Below are 18,316 nucleotides of genomic sequence, written 5' to 3' on the forward strand. Positions count from 1 at the left end.
GTGCTGCAGAGGCTTCCTAAGTGACTGCACCTAAGGAGTTAGTAAGAATAAGCTGTGAAAGATAGAGGAGAACACCAATGAGTCCTTCACTTCCTCCCGGAGCTGGGATGTCAGACCATCTTCTGTTTCCGCAGAGCCGTTACACAAAAGCCCTCAGCCTTCAGGCAGGATTCACTCCCTTGTTCAGACATTCAGATACCACCCAAAGCGTTTGACAGACTGCACATAGCTTGCATATCTTTTTGTTTTTTCCTATGTAGTTGTTTAAACGATAGAAATTTGCACAAAAAAAAATGAATTGAGCTCTTAAAGTAGAAAATACATCTTTTCACGTATTTTAAAATACAGATTCAAAGTATCAAACACATTTACTTACTATTTTCCCTTAGTTATCATTAAACTAATGATAATTGTTCTCATTCCTGTATTTAAGCCAGAAAGTATGTCCTTAACAAACTGCAAGAATGTCTAATGAAACATCATACCACATTTAGGACAAACACATCTGTCATTGTGCAAGAGTGACCAGCAATTAAGACAGATAAGAATTCTAATCCAGTATCTCAAAAAAACATTATTTAACTCCAGAGACATAGCACAATAAATTTGTACTAAGATAGAGATGACAAATAGACAAATAAAAGAACTTAAGGACTCAGATAAGAAACTATGAAAAGGAATTCTTTTTATGAATAAAGAGCGGAAAATATGCCCCACAGGAACAGAAGCATTTGTTCTCAATAGATAATCTATGAATATTTAAGAGAAAGCAATCAACTTACCCTGTCTATGCTATGTTTATAATGTATGACTAGTGTTAAACATATTTTTGTCCACATGGAAAAAACAAGCAAACAGAAATGCTAGATACATATGGAGACATGCTATTTCCTTTTTTACAGTAATATGTTTCCTCAGGTTAAAGAACAGGATACCCCAAGGAATCCTCTAAGCTATTCACGAATAAGATCACAAAAGGTGTACCTGTAGGTCAGTAAACTTTTTATTTCCAGGAAAAAAAGGTAACATCGTTCATTCAAGGAAATTCAGGTCTCACTTGGATCAAAGACCAAATACCAACTGACTTCAGTGACAGAAGGAACTGACTTTCAGGATTAAAAGCCATTAAGCTACATTGTGTTTTCGAATCATCATTAAGTTTGAGCCTGTAAGGACTGCACACTATCATTGTGCGTTTAAGTTTTTGCTTTTTTCTTTTTTTTTTCTTTACCTTATGTATACCAATTACAGATGACCAGGTCCTGAATCTCTCAAGTCAAAGCAACGCATAACGTGCATTGACTGTTCTTAGCAGGATAACCCCCAAATCAGTTATTTGGCAGGTAAGAAAGTAGAAAAAATAATTCTAATTGTTCTTTAGTATCTTGTTAGACTGTACCGTCCCCCAGCACTCAAGACTACGGAGTTTAAGACAGAACCTTGTACTAATAAAAGAGGGAGTATCGGTGTGAAAGAACCCCAAAATAATGCAATTACTTGGAGCTCTGGGGGAGGTATGTGGTTGCAATGTCAGACAGTACCAGTTTAATTCCTTATTAGGTCTATTGCATGACATTTTCTTTTTTAGCATGGTTAAACCCCTGTTTAAGGCAGGGCTTGCGGGGTTTGGCAATAGATCTTGCAGATAAGGAGAGTTGTTCTGCTCTGGGAAGTGGAGGAGGATCTGAAAGCAGTGGAAGAATACCAGGTCTGGCCTTCAGCAAAATAAAAAGCCACAGCATGTGAGTCATCCTATCTTCAGTCATCAAAGTATGTATTCAAGTCGTTCTCTGAATAATGATGGGATTACTCACATGGGTAAGGTTAAGCACATGCTTTTGCTGAACTAATATTTCTGGTCAGAAGCCATCGTATTCTATGCAGTTCTCTTCGGAGGTTTTCTCTGCAAATACTGGAACACCCACAGAATTGAAGGGAGCATAAAGATCCCTTTCAGCTCTCCGTGTAATTACCACACAGAAACTCCCTGAACCTAAACTTACTGATTTTGCTTGGCTTTGAAGCATGTTAGTCCTCATGTAGGATATGATTTTGTCCTAATACGAGGACCAAAATGCTACTTGACACTCTAGGACAGCACAGTGAAGAAAAAGTCTTTTATAAGGGGATATAAACCATTATTCTGATTTCAGAAGTCATTGAGACTAATGACTGTGCAGATATAATTGAAAAATGTGACCATTAAACTCCACAGTATATAGAATATTTATCTACAGTAATATAGATGTCTTATTTTGGGGTACATGGCAAAGAAGTAAATAAGGGAAGACTTGTTTTGATGAGATTGTACCAGCTACCATGAGAACAGGTGCCTAAGATGAGAAGAACTCTGATTTCAAACCAGGGCTGACAGGGTTCCCGCAGCCCAAGCAAAAGAGGGAGTGTCAGAATCCCAACACACAGAAGCTTAATGTGCCACCCCCTTCAAACTAAGGGTGGCCGAGAGAAGAGGGTACAGATCCTCAGGCAAGGAAGAAACCCCCAGGCGTGGAGGTAGACTGAAAAAGGGGAGGTGGGACAGAAAGTCATAAAAATAGCAGCCAGTATGATGCGTTACTATCAGTTTTCTGTGGTCCACAGTCATAAGGTACGATTGCTACACACGAGGTGTGACAATAGTGGGACATTTATAGACACTTTGACTAAACCGACTGGAATAACTGGTAACTCTTCTATTGATCAGTGTTCTCCAGCTACTATTTTTTAAATTATATTTTTTTAAATTGATTTTGTGTGGTATAAGTTAAAAATGAGCTGCAGAAAGCTGATCTGTGAGAAAAATGGTGTGTAGATACAATGCCTACTAATCATTCATTAACAACTAAGTCCACCTCTGTGCAGAGAGCCCATTTGTGAGTTATTCTGCTCCACTGAGGCCTGAGATGGAGGCATTTGGCAAAGTTGCTGGTGTAGCTCTTGAAAGTTATGAAGAATCTGATGATAGATCTGAGCTGAAATAATTGAGAAGGGGAGCACTGAAATAATGGTCTGGAATGAATGTGACTTTCAAAGACATCAGACATTTTGGTTTACCCAAACTAAAAAGAACTTACTAAGACAACAGTAGATCCAGCGAACATTTTTTTCTAAACCACTAATAAAAATACATTTGCCATTCAACAGAATGAAGAGGACACAAACTATTTGCACATTTTGCAAACTTAGTATTATTTTTTCAGTCAGAAGCAGTTCCACAGAATACTTTCCTTTGTTAGCAATGGCACCTTTTCTAGTAGAAAATCAGAAAAAAAAAAGAGAATAAATTAGTTTGACTTTGAAAATATTGATATGACTTGATGCAAAGTTAGGGCTTCTCTTGCATTATACCTGTTCGAGTTTACCATGTTTTGAAGTCTCAAGCCTGTAACAGTCAGCTGCAACGGGTTGGGAGCAGACAAGGCACTTTGTGGTTGGGTCTACAAATCTAACTGCAGAAAATGTGAAGCAAAGAATTGGCATATTTTTACATCTATGTAATCAGATAGGTTCCAACATTTAGAGTAATCATTCCAAATGGCCACAGCAAGTCAGACAAGTTTTCTAAAGGATCTAGAATCCTGTCAAATTTTCTGCAGTACCTCAGTCATGTGGAAACGGGTTTTTATATTTGTTCTGTTGAAAAGTCAAGACTGGATACAAATTAAAAGGCACAGATACTATAGAATGGTCAAATTTCTTGAATAAAAATATCTTATAAATTATATGATGATTAAAATTGGGAACAGCCATTTTGCTGTTGCTTTATTTTTCAGTGCTGACTGTTTCTTGACCAAACATCTCTATCTTTTCTAATGCCGCATCACTGTGTGCTGGAGGAGTCTTTCCTGAACAGCTTGTCTTGTTTCTTCCAATTTCTGTAGCTTCCACCAAAGTATTAGTCAATGGTTTTCCCAGTGTTTCTGGAAGCATTATTGTTAATATTCCACTCAGAAGAGCCATGATTCCAACAAGCAACTAGAAGAAATAAACAGTAGCTGTAAAGGTAGAAATGTCTTTCAAGTTATGCATATCTTTGATCTTGCTTGAACATACATTTAAAATAAAGCACAAGGAACTATAATGTAAAGCAAAGATCGTAAGTCTTAAATGTTGACTATATAAAAGATCTGCCTTTTTTGTTGCATAAATGAAAGATTATGCAGCAGAACTAACGAAGAGTAATTGAAGTGTTTTGTTCCACTCGGGATGAATGCAGTGCAAGCAGGAACAATTCTGTTTGAGAAAACAATAGATATATCCTCATTTGGTATTTCTACTTTCAGGTATGTATTTAAGAACTGATTCTAGGATTGCATGCATTTTTACATGCATGTTCATAGAGCTACAATTTCCCTGCCACCTCTGATCTCAGTTTGCTCTCTAACTCCTGAACCTATTCCCCCTGTATCGCTGTGACTGTTCCTCCTGCAGACACAGATCAGAATTTCTCAGTATGGATCGTTGCTGGCCTGGAGCCACAGAAATGCACATCCCTGCTCAGGAGATCACCTCAGCAGATAATGAATCTAGGTCTCAACAGGATTACTTTGCCAAACTACAGTTTCAAGGATCTTTCAGAGCTGCAGACATCTACTGACATTTGTGGTAGGATCACATCTTCAGTTTGTACATGGTGTACACAGTTCCATAACAATCAGCATGAGTGCTGCGACGATCAGGATCATGTGTGGTAGATTCAGAAGCACACACATGCTCCAGGAGTATCTTTTCCTTCCCTCCATTTTCATGCCTTGTTCAATGAGAACAATTCACACTTTCCTCCTTTGAAGTACAGAACAGCATTAAAACCCTGACATTCTTCCAAAGCCAGGTTATAAATGACCCAAATCTCTCTTGATAGAAGTGCTTCCACAGCATACATCACGCGTGGCCTCAGTATTTTTCCATTTTATGACTGTGCACTTTGATGCTGTATTATCCTTATCTTGCCCTCTGCTGATTCTCAGGTCTGTCCTGTTTGTTCAATGCTTTCTTTCCAAGTGTGAGAGAGAGCATTTGGAGTCACTGTACCTATGTCTCTCACACAGAGGTTGAGACAAGAACTGGCCAGCTACCACCTGCAGCTAAGCCAGACTTTCTCCTTAAATCGGAAAGGTGCTTTCTCCATTGCTATTTTCATGCAAATGCACCGTGCCGCTTTTGCCCCCATCCCTCCCCACTTCCAAAAGAAGAGGACAGCCTGTCTCAAGCACTCTTTTGAGAAGCAGAATTCACACTGTTGCATACACTCCTCTTTTTGCACTTGCATTAAATATAGACGCTGACAAAAAATTAAGCAAAATACTGTTGAATACTACAAACTACAGTGAAAATAAAATAGTCTTGTTCTTACCATGAAAAATTTAAAAAATTCCTAGCAGGAACAGGACCAGAGGAAATGGCGCTGAGTGACAAACTGAGGGAAATCCTTGTAGACATATATATGTGGCAGGAGTGATATTTAAAGATATATTCCAAAATAATAAAGCCTCACCTCTGACTGTTAAAACTCTTCTCTATTAAAACGTTTTCTGCCATGGTAAGACAGGGTGAATTGACACATGGCAGCTATTCCACAGTAACCTGTCTCATGCATGTCCTTTAGGTTGTCATAAGTTTGAGGATAATGAGGGCTCTTAAGGGTATTGAACCTTATGGATACCCGTACACTTGGAGTTCATGAGACCAGGGTCACTACTGATGCCCTAGAGAACAGAAGGTTAAAGCAACATTGTGTGCTTTGACTATGTGTGTCTCCTCCTTTCAGTTAGTCTTTTAGACACTTTTCATTCTTCTCATGTTTTCCTTCCTCATAAACCTACCTCTCATTCCCCTGTGGACTCTCACTATTCTGTCAGCATACACACCACCATCTTTCCTGCCTTTTCATCTCAGCTCTCTTAACTCTATTCCATCACGTTAGTGTTCTTTTTTTCAGTGTGAAAGCTGCTGCATGCCAACTAACTCAGCGTGTCTCCCTTCTCCCTAACCCTACAATGCATTTTCCAGTATTTCCAATGAAAGACAGAATATGAAACAATTAAGTCACAGTATATTAACAAAAGGACTTCTCAGATGTCATCTACCTTCTTGGGGGCAGTAACCACACTTATCAATGAAGTTACTCACACTTAGTCTTTTGCAAGTCTTTTGCAGTCTTATCCTGGCATATTTCTTCATAATACTTCTGACATAATTTAGCTCTTTTCTTGCTCATAACAAATGTGTACATTTTGTGTGTACTGTTTCACGTATATAATTCAGCATCAGAAAATGTTCTTCTGATATAGACAGCGAGTTAAATACTTATGGATTAAAGTGTACTATTGAGCAAATAAATTATTTAGGTGTGTTTAAGCTCCATTGAAGTTAATTTGACAGGAGTACCTGCTTAAATTAATTGCTTTCTCAGGGTCTTAATTTGAAATCTGACTTTCTGCTTAGTCAAACTCTCAAAGTATTCTCAACACCTCAGTACAGCCAGCAGCTTCTCACAGCTACCATAAATAGCTTCAAAAATAGATTTACCGCCATTTTTCATATGTCTTCCTCCCTACCTGGAGCAACAATTTTAATTTCACAGTGGTCTAAGACCAGGACTTAATATATTCAGTCTAGAATAAAAGATAATTTGAATTAAATATCCATATAAAATAATACTTTTACTTCTGAGAACAAATGATTAGTCTGCTATTTATATTTATATCCACATCTGATGGCTCTGAACCAATTTAAAATGTGAACTTATTTACAAAATTCCTACTTCAACAAAAAAAGATTAAATTTTGTCCTGAAAATCCATCCACTAGTATTAGACATAGGATTTGCTTTTCATTTAACTTTACCAACCTTAGTGAAGGTTTGTTGTTTTTTTTAATTTATAATTTATGGTTTATCTGAGAGAAAAATCAAGTCTGTTAAAGGGCTACTGTGACATAATTCTTAGCAGCTGAGAAACAGAAGTTGGTTATACATGGAGTAGTTGCTTTACTGCAAGTTTTCTAGAAAGTTGTCACATGAAAAACATACTTGGCAAGTTATTTGAGATTTGTAGGCATTCAAATGAGAGGCATTAATCACAGGTGGCATAACTGTACATGAGGCAGACTGTCAAACAAATAGCAGTAGTAACTAATTGACAACGTCTGCTGTATACAATAGGTCAACATGATGTATATCAGTTTACTTACAAATGTAATCTGTTTCATTTCATTTCCATTCCAAAACACTTACGTTACCTGAGACTTGGCACGCTACGCTCCAACTCAAGGCAAGCCTATTTAATAAACTGACAAATGTTTTATAATAGGAACTAATAATGAAAATATATTCACTGTGAACTACTACACAACTCCACAAATACTCTGGATACTTTTTGTACACTGAGAGTTGCTCATAGCTGAAATAATTCCTGTTTATACTGCCATCGACACTGCTCTCCAGCATGTTTGAGCATTCCCCATCTGTGGTTTAACTGCAGCACTTCTGCACAGATAAAGCTTATCTCAGCCAGTAAAGGCAAAACACTGACAAGAGAAAAAGAATGCTTTCCCACGACCACTCTGTTGTGCAAATGTTTCCCCGTCTTTTCTGGGATGATATCTTGGTTTGTATGGGGCCATTATTAAGAAAGAAAACATTTTTTAGGAGCTTGAGGGAATAAATTAATTTGTGGTCTGCTTCATCCTCTTAACTTTCATCCAAAACAACTGAAATTAATTAATTTAAATAATGAAAAAAGTTCCCAAGAATTCTCTGAAACCGATCTCTAGCATCTATAATTGAAGAATTTATAGTTGCGAACTCAAAAGGACACAATGCCACTTTTTGAGGGAATTCCAACTTGGTAGACAAAACTAGAGTAAGAATCTAGGTGAAAGGCACATTCCATTACATTTGCACCTTCTGACATGTGTAATCTACACATAACATTGGTGTGCTAGTCAAAGTGAATTCTCAGGGTTTTTGAAAGTACTCAAACTATTTTAAAATCATTAATAAGCCCTTCTTAAAGCTTTAATATAAACTTCGTAATTCCTTCTGTTTTTAAATGTGCGGGCATAAACTATCCTTCAGGAGTAAAAAAGGGATTGAATAACTGCAGGATTTCTAAGCAGCAAATGCCTCATAACATAAATGTTATGAAGAAATGTGATTCATTTGTGAGCAGGAAATACATAAATATTTTGTCCAAAATGGTTTTGGACATTTTGGACTTTGGACAAAATGCCCAAAGTCCATGAAGGAGTGGTCCCACCTCTGTTTTCTTGGGGCAACTGGAGGTAGAAGACAAAACCTAATGGTAGCATGATCTGGAGTCACATACAAGTAGGATGTGCTTAATGCATCCAACCAAGGTCCCGTTGCTTGTCACCGTGAACCTCATCAAGATACCATTTTCTTCTCTTTTTCTATCTCATGAATTGTTTTTTGTTTCATTCTTGTAAAAGAAAAATGCACAAAAGGAGCTTTGGCACAGCTGTGAAGGTGAAGTATAGTAAGCATAAGACATTCTTGATCCTTTGGAAGGCTATTCCAAAGATGCAATGTCCTAGGGAAGCCATGGAAAAGACTGAGGAATAATATTAAGAAAAACCGATCACCCATAGGGAATTCCAAGAATGGAAGAACTATGCCTTTGAAAAAAGGTAAGAGTAAATCATGAGCATGGTCAAGAACTGCTAGGCCTGCAGAGTAAAGAAGTATGGATTAAGACACTTCCTGAATGCTACATGGTAAATGAAGTATTTTTTTATGGGAAATGTTTTTATCAATTTTATACTAGGATTCAGAGCATATGTATGTTTATATTTTCCATCGTAAAAACTTTTCAGAAGATTTCAGTGACTCAAAGTCTCCCTCTGCTTTAGCTTTGAATTTTTAACAACATGAAGTTACTTTGAGACTTAAAATTTAGAACAAGAATGGTTCATTCAATTTCCTTTTCAAAATAAAAGTTCAGTGTTTGGTTCCTGAGAAAACAAGTGACTCATAAGCCTTTTCAAAACCAGAAACATTCACCATTGAAATAAATACTTACAAGTGGCATGAAAATCCAAACGCTTCTCAGATATACACAGAAAGGAGCAACCACACTTCCTACACGGCACATCATGCTTCCGCTTCCAACAGCAAGCGATCTACACGTAAAACAAAGACTCTGATAAGAATTCCGGCAGATAAAGCAAACAATTAGAAATGCACAGACACTCAAAACATCAGTAGGATGATACATGCCTTTATGCAATGGTACTAGGAAGCAATTGTTACACAAGTGTAAATTTATATTGTTGTGAAATTCAGCTGCTTCTGTAATTAAGATTAAAAATGCAACAATAATTCAGCAGAGACCACAGGATGAACAACCAGGAATTTTAAGTCCTGTTTAAGAAAGTATCAAGTGTGCTTCTAGTTATTCAATGAAACCAAAGTATGCACATGGAACTGAAAAACAAATAAAAATTTATTATACAGCCAAATACTAAATTCTGAAGCAGCGGAGGAACTTATCCCATCCCAAGACTTTCAAACCACTGCCACTAATGTCCAGAGCTGCTGGATCTGGCCCAAGAGCATAAAAAAGAAAAGAAAATAACAGCAAAATAATGAAAAATATATGACTGGTGAAAGTTCTTACCGTACAATTGTTGGGTACAGTTCTGCTGTGTAGAGATATATAAGGCCAAATGCCACACCTATTGAAAATTTTCCAGCCATATTTGCTAAGATAATTAATATATTGAAATCCTATTGAAAGAGAGCACAAATAAATAAATTGCCAGAAAATAACACTGTTCCAAACTTAATTTAAATCCTTCAAAATTTGTGACCCTTCTATAAATAATAAGCAATTCTTATTGCTTGCTTTTTAAAATCAGTCTCAATAAGTAACTAGTGTCCATATAACTTTTTATCAGTCCTGATTCACTGAAGCCCTGGGAACATTTTATATGTGACTCCAGCAATGAAACTGTGAAACTTGCACTGAAAACACAGAAATCTATCTTAGATTGGCAGCCGTATTTTAAAAACAGCCTTTAATCAACTATATGATTTAGAAAGAGCAGCTGCATCTACAGACTTAAGAGCCTTTAAAATTAATTTCTACTATAGGAACACTTTCAACGGTACGTGACTAACCTGAGGTATGAACATAATTAAAACACAGATCAGTGCACTTAAAATAAGGAACGGAATGAGTGTGTTTCTCCTTCCCAGTTTGTCCATCCCAATGCAAGCAATGATATAGCAAGGCAACTCCACAGCACCTGTCAGTATGAAATTATTTTAAGTCATGATTACACATATTCATGTTATAACTCTAACTTCCCCTTTATGGGGATTCATTTAATCTAGAGGGCATTAAATAAGCCAAATCTAGAGATAACCAGTGTGTTGGCTTACTTCATTTGGTAACAGAAATGGTAACAGAAATGGCAACAGAAGGCAGAAAACATGGCCTAAAATAAGGTAGTGGGAGATGGAGAAGGATGAGGGAGAGAGGTTTCACAGTGCAGAGCCACTCCAGTTCCCTTTGGGGTGGAAAATTACAGAAAACAGCAAGGCCATGGTTCTGCTTTTATGACACCGGCACTTGTGAGTGAAAGCTTGCCATTTGCTGCTCTTCTGCTTCAGCTATTTTCACATCCACAGCTTAAGTGTGCCCACAAGACATACTGGTGGTGTCACACCAACACACCTCTCAGGATTTGCCAGCTTCCGCTTGGACCCAGAACTGGAGCCACAGGTGCCTCCCCCAGCTTCAGCCCCAAATCACCCCAATGTAAAAGGTGAGCAAGGTCTCTCCAGGTCCAGTTTTCTGAGTCAGTTCCACAAATACAGAGAGTGGGGTTCCAGCTTTCCCTCTCCTCTCCATTAAAAAGAGGGCAGCTGCTTACAATATCCCACTCTTACTCAGATTGCCTCTTCCTAATGTCTCTTTCTAGAGAAAAACTTGTACAGCGCTAAAGGAACTAGTGTTTGCCTGGGACTGTTCACAAACCCTGTGTAAACATGATTTGCCCCTAGACAAATTATTCTGAGCCTAAGCCAGTTCAGACAGGTTTTAAGCCAACTTGCTCATGAAGAATGCTACAATGTCCAATGTAAGACTGAGGAAGAGCATAAGATACAGCCCTGAACAAACAGGCTGCATTCCTTTACTAAGCACTTATAGTATGTCAATACACTTATAATATCAGGAAATAATCTTTGGGGCCTCTGCTGGTAAAAGCAGGCTGCAATTATTCAGTGTGTATTTGTCTCCAAAAATACTTTTGAAGGAGGTGGATACGGTGGTTTATGCACTGTACTCCATCATAACATCTTTGTTTCTGTGCAACTCTACCATGCACTCTTCAGCATGTCAGACCACCAATATGCCATAATACGCAACAACACAAACTGAATTTATGAGCGCCCCAGTCCTTCTGTGTGCTTATGTACATGACCAGTCACATTCACTTTACTGAGTTCACTCAGTTGCATAAAGCAAAGCGCATGATTTAATTCTTTGCTGGTCAGAGCTGCGTGCCTGATCTAGAGTCTTCTGAAGTCAATGGAATATTTCCACTGATCTTAACAAACTTTGGATCAGGCCTTGAATGCACTGAGCTGCCTTTATAAACAACCTACGTACCAGAGGAAGATTACAGTCAGACCGACAGAATTAAAAGAACACTACAATTAATTTAAAATATACTTTGGAGAAAACTAAAATTACTTTTGCCTCTGAGAATTACAAATCTGTTTTCTACACAGACTGACTCAATATATTGTGACTGTAAGTGACTAAAGCAGGAATTTTTTTCACTCATTTTCCTAGTTTGTGCCTTTAACAGAACCCTGTGAATTTTGTGTTGCTGGTGTGTTTCCCTGGTTGTTTGTGTGGCACTGTTATGTGCTTGCAGGGCAAACAGGAGACAAGTAGAATGTGGATTTACAATCACAAGGACAGATGGAGAAGAATTTTGTACACCAACAAATCCTAGATTCTTTTTCTTTTCCAGAAACAGTGATATTTGGAGTGAATGATACTCCTGTGTTAGTCAACTTTATGAAGTCTTAGCAAGAAACTTCTTGAACAAGATTCATAATTGAATGAACAAAGTTTAAAAATTGGCTGCCAAATCTCTAACCATTCCTAAATTTTATGTTCTAGTTCTGTCATAAACAGAATAAAGTGCAAAAATATTTACCTATGAGAAAGAGATTTAAATACTCATTGCCTCCTAGATTGACGGAACTGAGGGAGAAGACATAGTACCCCAAGCTCCCAGTGAACCAGATCAGCCAGACTGTGATGGTCCTTCTTGCAATGTGCCAATTGCAAAACAGATCTAAGATGTTGTGCTTCCTTGTTGAGGACGTGTCATTGTCACCCATTCCGCCATCTACTAGATCATCTTGTTGGACTGAGCACAGTTCAGAAACTTTGCAGGGAGTGCTTACTTTATTCCATCTTGCCATTATGTTAATTACTTTTTGTGCATCTTCATATCTTTCCTCTGACAGGAGCCAAAAAGGTGTTTCTGGGAGCATCCAGCAGCATAAGACAAAGGGAAGAGTCGCTATGGAGAGAAATATCTGATAGACCCACCAGGTCCGAACCAAAAATCCCACGAGTGCCACGATCATAACTCCCATAGCAAAAAAAGCATGGACATGCATAGAAGCCCAGGTTCGTGCTTTAATGCCAACAAATTCAGTCACATAAACAAAAGCCACAACCAGATAGCCACTTGAAACCTGAGGGGGCAGAAGAGAGAGAAAAAAAAAAAGAGTGAGAGTGAAAAAGAGCTAATTTTCTGATGTCACTAAGCTGTTCACCTCCAAAAATCAGGTCCCTTAATGACATAGCATACAGGACACTCAAGAAAATGAGGTCCCCTGAAGTAATTGCCACTTCTGAAAGTCTTGACCTTGGCTTTTAAGTAGACTATTAATAATCTGCATATCAGGGAACTGTAAATTTACTGAGAATTACCTTCCAAACCCTTGCAAATTATCTTATAAAATCAAATTTTTACAATGTTGGAAAAGAATCTCATTTATAGGTTCTCATACATTATCTAGCCATATTAACTGAATGCAATTACTGGCATGTTATGTATTATAGTATTTTTTCATTGAAAATATATATATTATTGAATATATATATATTTCAATTTCTCTAGCAACAGTCAAACTCTTGGTATCTCAAAACATTTCAAAACACAGCTAGAAAACCTAGACTAGAAAATATTCCAGTATGTTTTTTTGATTAATCAAATTTCTGGCTAAAAATATTCCAGTTAATAAACTCTTACTCTGACCCCACTGAAACTGATAGGAAAGCTGCTTGGATCTCACTGGCATGGGGCCAGAGCTTTCGACCTCCATCTCACAAATCAGTCCCAGTGGGCAGTTAAAACCTACAGCATCAGTCTGGTCAGAGCTTTTTGCTTTTCTAAACTACCACAGCCCCAGCAACAACAGCCAAGGGAGTCAGCAGAGGGACTCCTGTTGATCTCACTGCTGAAGGCTGAAATGCCCATGCAGTTTTTCCTGCTAGGAAATCCTTCTGAGCTCTAATCGGGCAAAGGGAGCTCCAGGTGCAAGGTTCTGTCTTGTCTAATGCACTGTCAGCAGGAATAAATTAAATTATGTGATTATTTCCAAATTTCTAACCTCCTTTAAATAACTTACATAATTTTTCTTGTGACAGCTTTCTAATTTCGTTATGCATTATATAGTGAAAGACTACAAATAGTGTACTTTGGGATGTCAAATTGTCATTTAAAATTTGTTACTATATATATAAAACCTGAATAGATATTAGATATATATCATACATATATACAAAAGTATGTGTACAGATATGCATAAATACATATACTGGAATACCCTTAAGTACATACAACCAGGTGTGAAAACATATCTACCTATTTATTGAGATGTAGTTTAAAAGACCAGAGATGCATGGAAGAGAAAATGTGCATCTCTCCTCCATCACTCAAAAGGGTAGAGATAAAAATCATACTTATTAGAGATTTGTTATTTTAAGAAAAGTACACTCCATTTCTAACAATGAGGAGAAATGCAATGGCAGCTGCAATGCAGAAACCAGAGTTTGCTGCTCACACTTGGTATTTAATTACCAGTCCAGCAGAGGTTGGGATGGAGGAAGCACCAAACACTGCTTCATACAGATGCTTTCTATTAATTCAAAGAGGAAAAGTGCTGTGGTCCAAGAACATTCAGACTCTCCCTGCTCTGCTGAAATAAGTGCAACAGAGGGGGCTTTAGAATAATGAAGTAGGGGAGGAAAGAATAACAAAAGGGAGTTTTTCCTGAGAAGGGGTAGGAAATGACACACAAAAAGAGCCAGGGTGAACATCCTTTCTTACCATAGCAAGGAGAAAGCGCACAATGACGAAACTGTAGTAGTCAAATGTGAAGGCCACTGCGATGCCAAATATAAACTGACCGGCGCTTGTGAACCATATAACACGCTGTCTTCCCAATCTGCAAATTACAGCAGTAATAAAAGTACGAATAACCACAAACATTCTATTAAAATACACCTGCAACTCCAGAGAGCTCATCTGGAAGTGAGTCTGGGAATACTGTACTTAATGCTCTCACTCACCACAGAAACTCTGGTTTAGTTACCTGTATTAATTTTGCAGTAATTCCAACTAAACTCAAGAAAAAGGAAGCTCCTATGGACAGAACTTCCATTCCACAATTCTTGGCTGGAAGAAACACGCAGAAGTGAGCATTACATATACCCATCTCCAGTTTCAAGTTCAACTTCTACATAACTAACCTGCAAATTTACTTTGTCTTATTTATGAGGACAATAGGTAAGACTTGCTTTTTCAGATATTTTATATTAAGTAAAGTCTAATTTGTAATTTCTAAAAATAGTTAGCTGTGATAACATATGCTATTTCTTGCCAAAGGAACAACCAACTTGGATAGTAATGAAAGGCTTCTGTTAACATATCTTTGTCCAGCTATTTAAAGTAGAATTCTCTAATAAATGACAGTTGCATAGGTCCCTGAATTTTCTGATTACATCACAGCACACATGCAAGGATGTACAAACACAGAAATCCAGGAAGCTAGTGTACTAACAGGAAAAAAAAATTCATGTCAGACACTGGCTGCTCATCAACAACATAGTAATTTCCAGTCTAGAAGGGCATTTAGCAAAGAGGAACATCTATTTGTTTAGCTTCTTCCCACATCTCAGGGAGAAAACATACCAAGGAGAGTCAGTTGTCCCTAAACGAGTTAGCACATGCTATCAACAAGAAGCTCATCTGAGGCAAAAACCTACAAATCTGCAGCAGATATATAACACTGTACAGTATTCATTATACAAATGTTCTACAAATGTTCTGTAATACAAAATGCGCAGAATTATTTTTCTTCCCTGATAATATTGTCTTGGCCTCTTATTCCCCACTACACTGCAAACAGCTTTTCACAGATGTGGATATTACGTTTAGCCAGAGAGTTTTGGGACTTTCAGGGGTGTGAGCTTGTTTGTTGTTTTTTCTCTGTATTTGATACTACATTAAAACAACCCTGAAAAGTGATGTTTTAATAGGAGGTGTAGTCCAAACAGCCGCATGGCATAGTTTTTTCCAGCGCCTTCCTATTTTTCTCCAGCCTTGACCTGGAGCCATGCACATTTGGTCTCTGATGCCTGTCAGAAGAGATCCCTGTGAGTCCCTGCTGTCAGAGCTCTTCTGTTGGGAAATCTGTTAACTGGGAATGGGAGGAACCCACAAACTTATTTCCCACCAGCCAGGACATGTCACAAGGTAATAACTTCCAGCTGTAAAATCTACAGTTGCAAATCTGCAGCTCAGAATATGCATATTATCTCAACTGGCTGTCCATGGCTTGAATTAATGGAAATGAGAACAATATGATTATAACCTTATAAATCATGTCTGTGTATTAATTAATAAAGCTATGAATGATTTAAAGGGATGCAGAACAAATGTTGGCATTATATTCTGGTTTCATATTAAATACGTTTTTACAAAGCCTTGATTTGGGAGGCAGGATTGATTCCATGTGTTCTAAAAGCCAAATTAAAAAAAAGATCATCTCTCTTTTGCATTTCCATGTTGTAACTGTCACACCGTGGCATTGTGCTAGTGAAGGATAATCAGAAAACAACACGCCCAGTCTCCTTTTTCTGCTTATGCTGTTAGCTGTGGGATAAAATGTCACCCTCCACCTAAAAGAGATGTTAGTCAACAAGCTCCTCTATATAGAGAGAGAAGTAACACTGAACCAGCCTTCAAATCAAAATACAGGTACATAAACTGCCCAAGACAAAACCAAGTACAAAGTAGTTTAGGTGTTTGACTCTCATATGGATAGGGGGGCATGACTAAGCATTCTTTTGTGGCAGAAATACGTGTGTTTGTGTTGAGAGAGAAAACCAAGAGAAGCAGGAGGATACAGATGTACATCTTGGATCTTGCTATTGCTTCTGAGTCCAGCTCTGATGGTGGATTTCAGTGCATGATCTGCGATAACATCCAGGGAGGAAGCATCAGAGGGGAGCGGCTGAAGGACAGCCGTGGCACCATGACCAGGGGACTGCTCGGGTTGAGTTCCTCCATGGGCTGACACTTCTCATCAGCATGAACGTATTATGCGCTAGTAAATACGTGAAACTACACCACAGCTCACTGACAACGATTTTTCGTCCCATCTGGACTAACCTTTGAGAGACTAAAGTTTAAGCTAACAATTCAGGAAAAATCTACAATTGGACAGCAAGGAAAAATAGTATAATGGTATATGGGTGTTTATTTTAAGAACGTGGGGCCTGACCAAGACCTCAAAGCCTTTGCATCAGCCCCACAAAGCTGTATTCATGACAGATGTTAGGAAATTTGTGATTTTGAAATACATGATTTTTAACCTTCCCTGCCCTTCAGCAGTTTATCATATCCACAAATAAATATCTATGTTTCCATGAGGAATCTTATGGAAAATGAGGAGATCTACTCCCAGGTTTTACTGTTGCTATTACTACTAACTGTTGCTGTTCTTATTAAAAAAAAAAAAATTAATCTAAGGGTAAATACTAGCTGCACAGGGCAATTTGAGGGCTCAAGGCCTAGAGCAACGGATGATATAAAGTAGGAAAAAAATTGTAAAAGCAAATGATTTGCAAATACGGTTTAAAATTAGTACTTGCTATCGGAAAAAGAAACTGAATTAAACATATCTGTGAATAAAACAATATCCAAACCTCCTGAATTGTGAATACCTAATTATGAATACACAATGAATGAAAACAACAAACAGGTAGATACACGTGGAGTTACTGCAGTCTGAAGTTACAACTTTCAGAGGATGGCACTTTACCTGTCAGCAACGTCACCAAAAATCACTGCTCCAATCAAGACTCCAAGCATGAATGTAGGCTGGATTAATTTTGCAAGCCATTCTCGGTCACAGACCAGATCCCACTGCGTAACAACAGTGCTCTTCCATTTTGTATCATCATAGAGAAATCCATCAGAACAAGAAAATATGGACTTGTTGCCTTTGTATTCATATGCCAGATCCAAACTCATTTCTCGTTTGGACCTGCTGCATTGATTAAGTTCCCAAATTTCTCCATTTTCCAGCCGGGCTACAATGTAATTTTCTGTTGATGTCCATAGTGTCCAGATGTCCTCTAGACTTGATTCAGAAGAGTTGTAGAAGAGAACACTACTCACGTTCCCAGGGATCCCACATACAAAGTTAGGAGTAACAGCCATGAACACAGAGGCTAAGTAATGGATACCACATGACATAGCTTGAAAGACAGATGCAAAATAAACAAACGCTTGAAATCTGTAAAGAGAAAGAAAAAACTTTACTGAAGAAAAGCCTTTTATACATGAAAAAAAAAATCAACATAATTATTTTGCTAGGATCAGTAAATGCAGACATCATTAAAGCGTCTAGTGGTTTGTTATATAGTGCTGCTTCAATATTGGCTAAGCCCTGCAAGAGACCAAAGATGAGAAGAGATCCACAGCAGAAGTAATCTACTGTCAGGAAATAAATGCTGCTCTTAGCCGTGTGTTTTGCCATACACAAAAGAGACCATTTGAAAGAAACAAATCTGAACTTAAGCACTTAGTTTGAAGCAACCTTCGACCCTCCAACTCCGTATAGTACATCCCCTCAGAAGAAGGCCTTAGATTACTGGAATGGATAGAAAAACCAAAATGTTGCAGGTTCTGAGGGATACAGATATGTGCATCAAATAAAACAAACCAAATACATTGCGCCCTTCATTTCA

At 37.9% G+C, this 18,316-nt stretch overlaps 1 protein-coding gene across 1 annotated transcript; it reads right to left on the reverse strand.

Annotated features, from left to right (window-relative positions):
- Positions 1–3,167: 3,167 nt before the first annotated feature.
- On the reverse strand, positions 3,168–17,856 carry SLC22A16 (solute carrier family 22 member 16). Its single transcript, XM_074150940.1, has 7 exons — positions 17,386–17,856; positions 14,388–14,505; positions 12,198–12,747; positions 10,141–10,268; positions 9,638–9,747; positions 9,041–9,140; positions 3,168–3,975 (listed from the first exon to the last, which is right to left on the reverse strand). The coding sequence occupies exons 1-7, from the start codon at positions 17,820–17,822 to the stop codon at positions 3,763–3,765; spliced, it is 1,656 nt and encodes a 551-aa protein (XP_074007041.1). The 5' UTR covers positions 17,823–17,856; the 3' UTR covers positions 3,168–3,762.
- Between the last annotated feature and the right edge of the window lie 460 nt (positions 17,857–18,316).

This window comes from Numenius arquata, chromosome 7, assembly GCF_964106895.1.
Source record: "Numenius arquata chromosome 7, bNumArq3.hap1.1, whole genome shotgun sequence".
Classification (NCBI taxonomy): Eukaryota; Metazoa; Chordata; class Aves; order Charadriiformes; family Scolopacidae; genus Numenius; species Numenius arquata.

Excerpts from the sequence above, each read along its gene's own strand:
- SLC22A16 (XM_074150940.1), bottom strand. The coding sequence starts at position 17,822 with ATGTCATGTGGTATCCATTACTTAGCCTCTGTGTTCATGGCTGTTACT. Across the intron at positions 12,748-14,387 it reads TGCGCTTTCTCCTTGCTATG|GTTTCAAGTGGCTATCTGGT; the intron begins GTAAGAAAGGAT and ends CTGCCCCCTCAG. Across the intron at positions 9,748-10,140 it reads TAATTATGTTCATACCTCAG|GATTTCAATATATTAATTAT; the intron begins GTTAGTCACGTA and ends CTCTTTCAATAG.